General features: G+C 40.4%; 1 protein-coding gene across 3 annotated transcripts in view; it reads left to right on the top strand.

Annotated features, from left to right (window-relative positions):
* Positions 1 to 14250, top strand: part of SRGAP1 (SLIT-ROBO Rho GTPase activating protein 1) — a 149324-nt gene that overhangs the window by 96461 nt on the left and 38613 nt on the right. For all 3 annotated transcript variants that reach the window (XM_063323055.1, XM_063323054.1, XM_063323056.1), the window contains exons 6-10: positions 223 to 351; positions 6815 to 7036; positions 7837 to 7938; positions 9627 to 9824; positions 9943 to 10027. In XM_063323055.1, coding sequence (XP_063179125.1) covers positions 223 to 351; positions 6815 to 7036; positions 7837 to 7938; positions 9627 to 9824; positions 9943 to 10027 — 736 coding nt within the window. The remainder of the gene's footprint in view (positions 1 to 222; positions 352 to 6814; positions 7037 to 7836; positions 7939 to 9626; positions 9825 to 9942; positions 10028 to 14250) is intronic.

Below are 14250 nucleotides of genomic sequence, written 5' to 3'. Positions count from 1 at the left end.
GAGGGGAATACTTTATTCCCAGTATAATTCTTACTGTATGGTTTGTCACATTGAAACAAAATACTAAGTTATCACTCTGTATGACATTTGTTATATATGTAACAGGCTGGCAACTAAGATTCTTTCTTGTTAATCTGAAGATGTGCTTGAATTGTTGGCATTTTTCTGCATACCAAAAAATGAAGTAATTCGAATACATTAATATACAATCTTTTTTCCTAGCGTCAAGCAAAATATTCTGAAAACAAGCTGAAATCTATTAAGGCCCGTAATGAATACCTGCTCACCCTTGAAGCAACCAACGCTTCTGTTTTCAAGTATTATATTCATGACCTTTCAGATTTAATTGATGTAAGTATTGGCACATTTGTTTTTATATTTATTCTGTTCAGGAATAATATTTTTTTAATTTTCAAAGAGAATACATTAGTCATATGGGTTGCCTACAATATGCTTATAATTTATAATATTGTGTGGTGAAATCACGAGATTTTCCTTTTAGCTTTATGTTTCACAAAATAAAGTGCCTTTAAAGTTAGAACATTATGTTTTCTCCCCATGTGGCAAGAGAAAATATGACAGGAATAATACAAAAAAAGGTACGCATTTCCATTTTGTACTATAAAAGGATTTCTGGGCTACAAATTTTTTTTACAAGATAAGCTTCTTAAGTGGGCATCTAATGATGGTATTTAACTCAAAAGAAGGCATTTCCTCCATGTCTTCAAAATCATTTAGTTTCATTCATTTAGTGATTGAATCAAATATACATCTCTCTTCTTCCTCTTTCCTACTCACTGTTGGATGTCTTCTCTTCTGATTTCTTCTGTTTTATTTTGCTTGGTTTTATTGTCCCTGTCTAATCTACACCCATGCACCTGCACATTCTGCTCCACCCACCCGGCCTGCCCAGGCACTCAAAACATTTACCAGGATCCCGATAGACAGATGACCAGGGCAGAAAACTAAGGACAAGGAGCATATCTGCTAGGGTACCATCCAATTGAGAAGTTGTCCCTACCTAATGGATGATTTTCCTGATACTGCTTAAAGGATGGTGGATTTTTAGCCTCTAGTTTGGGCATGTCTGGGAAATGTGAACTTCATGAGTTCCTCTTGACTGCTGGAAGGAAGTAAGGGTTCCTTTCCCTCTGGTCCCAGTACACCCACCCCTTCAGAGGCTGGAAAGATGCTCATTTTGTCTTCTCTCCTGCCTTGCCTTTTGAAGCTCACGTTTCCCAGTGAATGTCTCCAGTGAGTGTTTCTACTTGGTCAGAACTTTCTCAGGTTGGAAAATGCACCTGATTCTTACCCATTTCACGGATGTCCACAGAGGTTGCCGTAGCAGTGAAAGCTACACGGAGGAATCCTGGGCCTGGAGCTTCACAAAGAATTGCGAGGGGAGGAGAAGTCAAGCTCTCCGTATACATATACAAAGGCAACACTCTTTGGAGTTAGCGTTTGTAAAGATATTTACACAACTGTGAAGACTGGAGCTTTCTAACTGGTAGTTTTTAACAGAAGTATACATTCTGCAATATTTAATAACACAAGAAAATCATACCTACTTTGCACGGCTTTTTTCAAACCGTGGACCAATGTAGACAAAAACATTCTTTTGGCAAAATGGCTTTAGAAATGACTCTTCCCTAAGGAATTTAAATGGAAAGTCTAGCTGCCCTTGGCATCACTGTTTTGTAAGAGTAGGCTGTAAACATGTGCAACCAGAATTTGCTTCAGAGCCAATTTAATCCGATTGTGAGCTTGTTTAAATGAAGTGTCTTTCAGACATTTGTATTTAATCAGAATATGCTGTGAAAGCATTGGTATCTAGACAGAGTGTTTACTATTTGACAAAGGAAACACTTTTTGTAAACGCAAGAGTCTTGGCAACATTTTGGGGTTTTATCACTGGAATGTGAGACATGCTTCCCACTGGCCTTATGTTGCAGCAATCCAGACTATCTCATTCTGTAAGTCTATTAATGTCATGGTATGATTCAGAGTTTTCAGAGCAGTGGTGGCAATTTCATTCTTTGCCCTCTCTACTTTGTCCCCATCTGCCTTGCCTGCCTTTCCGTGCTTGCCTGAACTCTCTCTTTGCCTGTACAGAAGGGGATTATTTCTCCGTGCCTGAATTCCGGTTAACGTGGAAGGGATTTACATCTCCCCGAGCTGTTGGTGTTGCCCATAAATGAAACTGAATGTTTTCCTACGTTACTGAAAAATATGTCTGATAAAAATGGGATAAATATTTGAAGGAATGCAATGAACTATTCAATGTATTTTCTTTTGTAACAGGATTGGGGACGGTTGTGGGATATATTTTTTTGCAAAAAAATAAATTATAGTTTTTGCATTTGGATTCCACTGCATCTTCCTCTGCCATGAACAGAGGCTCATACGGAAAAATCCTAAATTGCAATTCCTCAGCTGAACTCGGTCTGAACTGTTCAACTCCTTCATTTCATTAACAAAACTCAGAGCTTCTGACTTAAAATGATGATGTGTTGTTCATCTTAAGCTCTTGCGATAAAAGCAAGATAAAAATATTGCTGGAGTCTTAGCTGGATGTTTTAATGCATTTAGTGAGCTAAGGGTTGGGACCAACATTTGCAAAGAAGTAGAGGGATAAACAGGATTTGATAGGCAGAGTGTATTTCTGTTCTCTGCATACTGTACTAGAGGAATTTGAATTTTCTGTTAAATATTTCTTCTCTGCTGACTATATAGTAGGATCTAGTTCAAGGGGAGGATAGGATTAGGTTTTTTATTTGTATCCTGTAAAAAGTAGCAGTGATTTTTTTTAGCTAAATTACATACACTTTATCTAGTATGTAGAAATTTTTTTTAAGATTGTGGGTTTCAGAGATGCAACCGAGTACACACCCCTGCTAATCTGACTGTTACTACCAACATCTGTCCATATGGCACATACTATTACTCATTTACTTGACGATTTTGCTGTAAGTGAGTTTATTAGATTTTTCTGGGTATAAGAAGAATGTAGGGACCTTTTTTCAGACTTACCATGCATTCATGTGATCTGAAGATAAATGCTAGGAAATAGGGATCAAAACAATTTGACTGTAGTTCTGCTGCTGGAATAAATAAAATATTCATGTGTTGGTCTTTCTTAGAGTGGAGTTTCTGAATCTCTAATTGCAGCCTGCATGCTTTGGATGGTTAGGAAGTTAGGGAACATTTAGCTATTATGAACTTAATTTATTCTGTAAAGGTTCCTTGTTAATCATTCATAGAACCAAGTTGAAAACTAGGCTAGAGTGTGTGGAACTCACAGTCCTTATTACATAAGTTCTCATAAATATGATATGTACAGCCAGATCCCTTTGATTTGAATGTAGATGTCTGTGTAACAGGATGATTAGAAAGTGACTTATTCAGAGGTTAAGCCTTTTTTTATGAATTTCTCTCTCCATTGGCATTACAATTCTATTATTATTCCTGAAATGAAATGAAGAGCAGCTTCGTTGTTTGGTTGAAGCTCTCTACTAAGCACTGCAGTTTGTTTTGTTCAAGCCTAAATATACTCTGGGGTGCAATAAAGACAGTAAATGCTCTTGAGACTGCTGCAGATTTAATTCCAAATAAGAATAAAATGCAAATTACAAAATTAGTTTTTCACGCATACCCCAAATGCATTGCTCATCTCCCTCCACTTTGCCCAACCGAAAGTCCTTATGAATCCAGAAATGTAATAAAACTCATAGTCTATGACTTCATTCTCTCATTTCTCATCTTCACATCTTGCTGCACCAACTGGCATCTCGTCTCTCTAGCCCATAGATTGATAGCAGATCTCATTAGCCACCCAGGCTGTAGCCTTGGTGTGCTGATTAGTGAACCTCAAAGATTTATATTTATTTTGGCCAACAGCGTGGTTGCTCACTTGAACTTTACAAATCTTTCTGCAAATCTACGGATTTTTCCTGAAGATCGTGTGTGCATCCATGCGTGTGTGTGTGTGTATACATATGTACTTTTTTGCAACACCAGAAAGGTTGGTGATTTTTTTCCAAGCCTAGTCAGATGGGATGTGGTGGGGGCAGCAGTTTAGTGGCAGTACCTTAAATTTCCGGTCTTAGTAATAAACAAATACTCAAAGTGTCATCTCCATTATAGACAACTCTCTTTCTAAACCATCACTAGTACTAGCAGATTAAAACAGTACTCTTCTTTCTGAGTAGCACTGACTTGGTATTGTGACAGAGCCATTCCCCAGTTAAAATTATCTTTGTCTCCAAATTTTGGACAAAATGAACTACGGTCTGGCAGAAGTAAGAGTCGTGATGCCTGAGTGTTCATTTTTGCTTTTAAAAAATAACAAGATAGGATAACAAATTCTATCTTTACTTAAATTGTTGAAGTAAAATTCCAAATTCAGGCATTTTAAATTCCATTCAAAGAGCTACTGGTGATAAGGCATTAGTTCAGGTTCCGGATTTAGTTCTTGTTTGCTCTGCTGGCATTGGCATTGCAAGAAAATCCCTTAGTCTGGCAGGATATTCTGCTTCACTTGAAGAATCCTTTTTCTTGGCTGAGAGGCCATATTTGGTACCCTGTTCAGCTGTCATCATCTGCAAAAGATGACCATGGTGATAGTTACTGAGTAGATTTAAGGGTTAAACAATGAAGTTCTTGGTACTGTCACGGCATCAAGGCTGCAATCTTATATTCCAACTTGCAAAAAAGTGGCATCAGAAGCCCGCACAGCTCTAATAGTAAATCAATAAGCTTTCTATTAATACTCAGATTAATCCTCTAGAGCCAAAATTCAGGCTTGAGATGCCTGTAGTTTTATAACACATGGATAGTTGGCCATGCTAAACCTGGCGTTGCCCTCTATTTCTCATTTCCTCTCAGTTTAATCTTCCGTGAGGCCTCTCTGAAACTAATGCACATGAAATAAAACAGCTGTCCTGATCCACTTTCTTATCAGCACTTTTAGTCTGTCTTTTTCATCCAAGATAGTGAATTAAATATGAGATCTGATTTGACACAGAACAAGAGGAAAACACCAAGAGACTTTTCCTTTTAGAAACAATACTTTTTAGGTTGGAGGTCTTTGAAATATGGATGTGCTTCAGTATAAAAGTTGAGTGGCTGTTTTAGTAAGTCTAACACAAATTTCCATTCTATAAGTGCAAAAGAGAAAGGTTGACCTGTGTGTGTTTTATTGAACATGACATCTTTTTTCCGTTTTCTTTAAATGGTTCAACAACTGGTTTTTTGGATAGGCACTGTCCCATCTGCAGAAATTACCTGCAGTGCTCGCTAAGACTGAAAGCTTAGTCTTTCTGGAAGTTCTGTTGTGAATAAAACAGCCCTCTCTTGTCAAATTTCAGAGGGAAGTTTCATCACTAGTCATTAGTGCACCTAAGGCAAGGTGAGGGGTTTCTTTCTCTTCTACACACAGGTTTAGGTATGGCAAATAGGTTGAAAACTCTTTCCCATGCAGTGTGTCCAAATATATGACTGACTGTCTGTCTCCTCTCTCTTTTTCTCTCCTTTTTCAAGTAAGTAAGAGGAAAGGGAGGGGAACATGATCCCATAAGTCCATGGGGTTTGTAATAGCCGTGAGGGAGGTGTGCATGTAAACGTAGTCTACAGTGGACTAAATTCAAATTGCTTCTTTACCCAACTGCATCGCTTAACTTGTGTCCTGCAGGGAAGGATGACTTTAAACTGCGGGTGGGCTCCCAGGGTGGGTGGCTGAGGGATGCCCCAAAGCACCGTGCTCCCTGTCTGCCCGAGCCAGGCATTGGCCTCTGACTGGGACAAATCTCTCCTATTTGAATAAAGAACATTGTTTTGTATGCAACCGTTAGCAGGACTGATGTGCCACTATTGGGGTGACAGAGAGGTTTGCAATACATCTACCATTACATGCAGGCTCACTGAGCAGAAGCTGAGGATATTGTTTACTGTGTAACGTGGGGAAAAAATTAAGGAAACAATCACTTGATATGCTTACTGCTGTGACATTTGAAAAATATATTCAGCTGTTCCTCTAAAATATTAACCAATCATGAATAATGCAAACTGAGGATGTTTAAAATTCAAGAACAAACGCAACTTTATGTTCTACCAATTACATTTCAATTACATTCCAGTGTTATTTGCACCCCTAGAAAGAAAGACATAAATTACGACTTTCTGCATTTAGTTACATGATGTACATTGCTGGCTCTGTCTGAGCATGGGAAATAAGATGTGTACAGTAAATATGTTTTCACTATCAGGGGAAAGGACGTTAAACCATTTGTGTTGCATCAAAAAGCATCTTGGATGGGTCACTAATGCTACAGACAATTGTGGGGTTTTTTGTTTGGGCACAGACATGGTGAGCAGGAGTTGCTCCATTTTCAGTTTGGTGCTGGCATTGACTTAGATGGTAGAGTTATGTCAAGTGGGTTTAAAAAGATGATTCAAGGCTTACATATGACAATAATACTGAAAAGCCCACTTGTGTGTGGAGTCCCAGACCTTTTCTATGTAAATACAGTGACTACATATCTGTATCTGATAAAGAAATGCAAACATGTTGCTATACTTGCACACTTGATCTGTCTTCTAAAGCTATCCTTTAATCTTTGCAGTAGAATGAGGGTACTAAATACTTATTGTCTTGACCCCAGTATTATATTTTAATTTACAAGGTATTTTGTAAAACACTTTGAAGACAGAGGAATTTCAGGACAGAAATTTTTAGTGATAATTTGTGGCTTGGGATATTGGAATGATGTTCCTCCTTTTTAATTTTTTTTTTCTTTTACCTTTATTGTGTTTTTAGTGTTGTGATCTTGGATACCACGCTAGTCTGAACAGAGCCCTAAGAACATACCTTTCTGCAGAGTATAACCTTGAAACTTCCAGGCATGAGGGCTTAGACATCATTGAAAATGCAGTTGACAGCTTGGAGCCACGAAGTGACAAGCAGAGATTCATGGAAATGTACCCCACCGCTTTTTGTCCACCAATGAAATTTGAGTTCCAGTCTCACATGGGTGATGAGGTCTGTATACTGACAAGTATCCCCACAGTGACTGCTTCTGTTTCTATATACCAAGATAGAGAATTTATCCCCTTTTACAAAGAGCTTGGTAAAAGCTGTTATTGCTACCCAAAAGCAAGTGCATCAGCAGTAACATTTTGCAAAACCGGCAGCGCTGTTCTGAGCTTCTTCAAGAGTTCGCAAGTAAAAACTGTTGTGTGTTATTATATTCTGTATTACTCGTAATGACGTTGCTGTGGATTTGTTGGCCAACCTGTGCTCAGCCCACCACCAGTGAAAGTAGTGGCTTTATGTCTTCACTACCAGCCTCACCCATAGCAGAGCTTGCGGGTGCTATTTGAGAGCAGCTGCAGAGCTGCTCCAAATTACGCGTCCTGAAATGCAGCCTTTTCACCTTCTTCCTTGCCCATTTTATCATCTGGAGATTTCAAGCATACTGGGTACCCCAGCTGTGCCCTGTTCTGCTACACCAAAGACCAGTAACAAAGCAGAATGCAGAATGACCCGTGTACATCGTTATTTGAAGGTAACTCCAGGGTTTGCATTTCTGTGTGATAGAGAAGCAACACAAAGTAGCCATACAACAAGGCTGAGCTCTGGAGTCATAAGGTGTGGTATGTAGTTCCACACCTCCGTAACACATAAATACTTTCGGTTTAGACGGACACATTTCGTTGTCTGCTTTATTAAGTTTTAATGGCTTTGGTAGGAATTCACCTAGTTTTAAGGAGAGCAACCAAAGACTATTGACTGGGTTTTTTCTTCCTCGCATCTTACAGCTCTTTTTGATTCTTTGTTAGGTTTGTCAGGTCACTGCCCAGCAACCTGTGCAAGCAGAGCTTATGCTTAGGTATCAGCAACTACAGTCACGATTGGCCACACTCAAAATCGAAAATGAGGAGGTAAGATCTGTGTCTACCTGGGCTATGCGTTGAACACCATTTTCAGGAAGGTGCAGTGTTTTCTACTTTGTCAAAAGAATGTAAGTGACCCTGAAATGGCTTCAATCTGTATAAGCTGTTTTAATTTTAAAAATCAAACACTGGCAAATACACTAAGGTACGTCCTTGTCTGCTTTATAGAGGTTTGGAAACTTCGTCTTTTACCTGTCCATACATCCACATTACTGAGTTCTGTGTTTTGCAGATGCTTCAGTGAAAACTTGATAGAGCACTTATTTTTAAAGTTTTGTGGCAGAAAGCCACTGAGTACAGTTGTTTTCTGTGACCACCCTCTGTCTAGTCCCCAAATTACTACTTCTGAATTACAGAGGACTTTGGACTGTCTTTTGTGGTAGCTGAGTCAAAATCTCTTGTGCTCTCAGCTACAGCTATTTATAAACAGGAGTACTGAATGCTTGTGATGGGAATAGCTCACCTAGTAAAATAACATGCATTTTTTTTTAAAATACAGAAAAGCTATTCTGTTCTCTTTCCTTTGCTCTGGCAACAGAGAGAGGCCTTCCAATCATTGTAAATTGCACTTTTATCCAATTTAAGGCAGTGTTAAAGGCCCTCAGTTTAAATGAGAATCTGTTCCTAAACTAAAACATAGGGATAATTTAATGTCTTGGTGTAGTTTTTTGGTAAGTTTTCAGGATTACAGTTTTTCTTATTCTATGTTGTGTGCTGAATGCTTAGAACAAAGTATTAATGTCCATGAGACATGTACGGTAGTCTTTAAAAAATCCCACTTCAGAAAGTATCTCAAGGTAACAAAGACAAAAGGAAGGAGAAAGATTATTTCTTTCAGTAAAGTGAAGTGCAAGGGCATTGGGGGAGAAATCATGTTGGCAGGCACAAAGAGGGTATTTGCCTACACTGGAGATGTGTGTAGAAGTGTGCCTGATTCAGTCTCTCTCCTAGAGACTCTTCTGAAGCAGAACTGGGAGGTAAATCACATCCTTGTGAATTCTGCCAGTTACTTTATTGCATTGCGGAAAGACTGCATCCCCTGTTCCACTGCCTCCATGGCCTGGTTTACACTATGAGCAACTGTGCTCTGCGTAGCTCATAGGAAGTGCTGTGAGGCTAATGTAAATTGTTCTTTCTCCAGCCCCCTCCTCCAGCTGTGTATTCCACTTCTGCAGTCTAAAAATCACTGTCCTCCACACCATAGCCCTCCACAGAACAGTGTCGCAGGTTGTAATCTTGGAAGAACACGTTGTTCTGGCAGCCAGATCCTTGGATGTACACGTTCAATCTAACATGTTGACCCCATGTGGGAGAGCTGACCCTTCAGAGCAACGTGTCATCTCTATTGCCTGTTGTCCCAGACTGGGGACCATAATCAAATCACGTGACATTTCGATCCTAATTTCAGGAAACAAATGCTTGAGAGTGCTATACAGTCAACACAAGAGTACATCCATGTTTGTGGACTGTACTCTGTAAAGCAGGGAACTAGACAGGAGTCCCAATTGTGTCATTCTTCTGTTACATAGGTATCTGTTACAGTACATCTAATTTTTCACATTCACGCACCAGTTTGTTTGGGGGAGCATGCCGGAGAATTATTTTGAGTAATTAGCTTCCTTTCTAAGCTGTTCTGGTATGTATTTGTCTTCCCATTTGGTGCTTTTTAACACCAGGTTAAGAAAACAACAGAGGCTACCCTGCAGACAATACAAGATATGGTGACCATTGAAGACTATGATGTGTCAGAGTGTTTCCAGCACAGTCGCTCAACGGAGTCTGTGAAGTCAACAGTCTCTGAGACTTACCTGAGTAAGCCTAGCATTGCAAAAAGAAGAGCTAACCAGCAGGAAACGGAGCAATTCTATTTCATGGTATGTTGATTGCTTCCTCATTCACATGTTACAGACCAAACACCTGAAGTAAACGTTATGTGGAAGTTCTGGAATTTATGTTACATACATAGTAATAGATTGATCTGCATCTCTACAGAAATTCAGAGAATATCTGGAAGGTAGCAATCTCATTACAAAACTTCAAGCAAAACATGACTTGCTACAAAGGACACTCGGAGAAGGTAAATATCACACAATAAACTGAAAAGTGATTCCAGACTATACAATGAACCCACTGAAATGTCAAAGGTATGCAAGAAAAAAATTACAAAACTTAAAGCTTAATTGTCCAGTAAGAACAGATTTGAATTTTACCAGCAGTGCTAAGACTAGGCACTATAAATTGATTTTATTTCTTTAGTAGATACTTATTTCCACGGTGCAGACATTTAGACAAGTGACTGTATTTGGAAATGGAACTGTTGAGTGAAAAATCTCGTGTCTGAGAGGAGAGCTGACACAGTCAGTGCAGTGAGATTTAAGAGCTGTGACAAGTGTACTGTTTCTACTTCCCAATGATTTCTGTTGACTTGGGTTTTTTTTTTAAGAGTCAGTGGAAAGTGATAGGTTTTTTAAGCATACAAAATTATGCAGGATGCATCTCTTACATACAGTGGACTCACTAGTGCAACATTTCTGACACATGGACACGAACGTCCTTCTTCCAGCCTAACAATTCAAGGGAGCATTTATGAAAGGTAAAAGGTGAAGTGCTGACCTCACTATTGTCAGTAGTGAGACTCTTACAGACTTAATTTAATGTTGGGTTTCTACAAAGTATTTGCGTGTTGTGAACTGGAATGAATAAAAACTTAATGAATAGCCCTATTCCTATTCATTATCATTATTGCATTTAAAACTATTGCATTACAAAAAACATTATTGCACTAGAAATGATGATAGCAGAGTATTATCCATTGTCCTGAACACTCTCCACAATTGTTAAAAGATAAACCAAATCAGCAGATGTCTGTGATCAAATGAAGTAAAACTGAATGAGGGCAGTAATGAATCAGACACTAAGCACAATTCCAGCCCACCTCTTACCAGCTCTCCCAAAAGGCACTTCCTCGTGGACCAAAGGGAGAAGGAGAATCACATGGCAAGCCTTGAGGACTAGCCGCACAGAGTGTTACAGACTTGAGAGGAAGTGAATTGCACTGCAAAAAGTAAAAATCCTCTCCTGCAAGTTAAAGACTGTAATTCAAAGTTCAGACTCAAGAAAGGAAACTTCTTCTCTAAAGAGTGTCTCTAAAGGATATGTCAATTTATTTTCTTTTTACTGCCAAAAATCTGTTGTTAATCAGATCTTGTTTTTAATACAAAAGCCCAGATCCACCAGTTCAGTTGTGGAGGTGCCCATAGAGCTATTAACAGTTCAGTGGCTATGACCAAAACAAAGCCCCTGTCCAGGGAGTGACTGAGATTAGAGGTAGGAAATAAACTGTGTTTTCTTGCAAGGCTGGACTGTAGAAGATGGTAACTGTTTCTAGAAAACTAACTACATTATGTTCTTTTTCATGGATATTTTCATTTAATGGGATTTTTTTTAATGTGTGTGTTGAGCAGTTTATTCACACAAAACAATGTGCATCTGATGTTAGTCAAAAAAGAGGAAATTTTTTCTCCAAAGGCTCACAGAAAATGTATTTGGAAAAATAAAGTGACTGTTATTTGGAAGCCCAGTAAAATGCACGATAGTTTACTGAAGGGAGAAAGATAAAACAGAATCTGTTGCCTAATGCACGTTGGGAACAAATAAGGAAAGAACTGTATGAAAGGAAATCCAAAGAAAAAACTGCTTAGCAGGGTGACCTAAGTGATAAATTGCTGTCAAGCTCTGGGCCATTCTGCCATGCTCAGGCATGCTTGAACCGTTGTGTTTGAACAGTTCCCTTCGACCCACCAGCTGTAACCCCACATAGTTAATCTGTGTTCCCAATACTGGTTTTGCACACAGTTGTTGTCACATCATCATGGCATAGCATAGCATATACAAATAGTACCCCAAACACACACGTTTACATTCAAAGCTGATATTTGGAGCAAAAGCCATCATTCTTACAGGTTAAAAGGTTCAAATACCCCGTTCTATTGAGGTGTGTCCTGCATTAAAATGCACATACCTGGGAAGGAGAACCTGGATTCTGTACGTTCCTTGAATGGAGATGATTGGAAGAATAGAATTACAGTAGAATTATGAACATTATTGCTGCAGCTAGTACAGAAATGAATTTGTTAGAAGTGAACTTCTCCCCTGCTCGATTCAAACTGTCTTTCCTGGAAACTTTCATGTCAGCGAGACAGCAGACATAACACAGGGTGCTGTATTAAGTAATGCAGGGGAGAATGGGGGGAGAGGGAGAGGATTGTCCGAACTGCAGGTTGGTTTTCCTTTGGCACCCTTTCTTGCTTTTATTCAGACTTGTACAGTGTAAGGATGTAGGCTGAATAAATCCAGATTCTAGTCTGATGTCCACAACGTTGACAGCATTTGGCTTCTGTTCTAGTTCATCACTTACCTACTGCAGTCTGTTGCTGTTTATGGACACAGCAGATATATAGAATCATAGAATCATTTAGGTTGAAAAAGACCCTTAAGATCATCAAGTCCAACCATTAACCTAGCACTGCCAAGTCCACCATTAAACCATGTCCCTCAGCACTACACCTACACATCTTTTAAATAGCTCCAGGGATGGGGACTCCACCACTTCCCTGGGCAGCCTCTTCCAATGCTTCACAACCCTTTCCATGAAGAAATTTCCTAATATCCAATCTAAACCTCCCCTGGCACAACTTGAGGCCATTTCCTCTTCTCCTATTGCTTGTTACTTGGGAGAAGAGACCGACCCCCACCTTGCTACAGCCTCCTTTCAGGTAGTTGTAGAGTGTGATAAGGTCTCCCTGCAGCCTCCTTTTCTCCAGGCTAAACAACCCCAGCACCCTCAGCCACTCCTCCTAAGACTTGTTCTCCAGACCCCTCACCAGCTTTGTTGCCCTTCTCTGGACATGCTTCAGCACCTCAATGTCTGAATTGTAGTGAGGGGCCCAAACTGGACACAGTACTTGAGGTGGGGCCTCACCAGTGCCAAGTACAGGGGGATAATCACTTCCCTGCTCCTGCTGGCCACACTATTTCTGATACAAGCCAAGATGCTGTTGGCCTTCTTGGCCACCTGGGCACACTGCTGGCCCATATTCAGCCAGCTGTCAACCAATATCCCCAGGTCCTTTTCTGCCAGGTAGCTTTCCAGCCACTCTTCCCCAAGCCTGTAGCGCTGCATGGGGTTGTTGTGACCCAAGTGCAGGACCCGGCACTTGGCCTTGTTGAACCTCACACCATTGGCCTCAGCCCATCAATCCAGCCTGTCCAGATCCCTCTGTAGAGCCTTCCTTGCCTCAGGCAGATCAACACTCCTGCCCAACTTGGTGTCATCTGCAAATTTACTGAGGGTATGCTCAATCCCCTCGTCCAGATCATCGAAAAAGATGTTAAACAGAACTGGCCCCAAAACTGAGCCCCGGGGAACACCACTTGTGACCGCCTGCCAACTGGATTTAACTCTTTGGGCCCAGACATCCAGGTAGTATTTTACCCAGCAAAGTGTACGCCCATCCAAGCCATGAGCAGCCAGTTTCTCCAGCAGAATGCTGTGAGAAACGGTGTCAGAGGCTTTACTAAAGTCCAGGTAAACAAAATCCACGGCCTTTCTCTCATCCACTAAGTGGGTTACCATGTCACAGAAGGAGATCAGGTTAGTCAAGCAGGACCTGCCTTTCATAAACCCATGCTGACTGGGCCTGATCACCTGGTTGTCCCATACACGCCGCATGATCTGCTCCATAACCTTCCCCAGCACCAAAGTCAGACTGACAGGCATGTAGTTCCTAGATCCTCTTTCCAGCCTTTCTTATGGATGGGCATCACATTTGCTAATTTCCAGCCAGCTGTGACTTCCCCGGTTAGCCAGGACTGCTGATAAATGATGGAAAATGGCTTGGTGAGCACTTCCACCAGCTCTCTCAGTACCCTTGGGTGGATCCTATCCGGCCCCATAGACTTGTGTGCATCTAAGTGGTGTAGCAGGTCGCTAACCATTTCCCCTTGGATTAGGGGGACTTCATTCTGCTCCCCATCCCTGTCATCCAGCTCAGGGGTCTGCGTAGCCGGTCAACAACTGGTCTTACTGTTAAAGACTGAGGCAAAGAAGGCATTAAGTATCTCAGCCTTTTCTTTATCCTTTGCCACTATGTTTCCCCCCGCACCCAATAAATATTCATGATCTGCACAAGGGAGATAGATTAAGTGCTCTATGCTGAGTCTGCATCTACAAATTTGGAAAAGTAAATGAGAAATACTCAAAATGAAATTGATACTAAACATAGGAAGCACACTGATACT

This window comes from Chroicocephalus ridibundus, chromosome 1 (assembly GCF_963924245.1).
Source record: "Chroicocephalus ridibundus chromosome 1, bChrRid1.1, whole genome shotgun sequence".
Lineage (NCBI taxonomy): Eukaryota > Metazoa > Chordata > Aves > Charadriiformes > Laridae > Chroicocephalus > Chroicocephalus ridibundus.
Note: the sequence above shows the minus strand (reverse complement) of the source record. Positions and strands in the feature narration are given on the sequence as shown.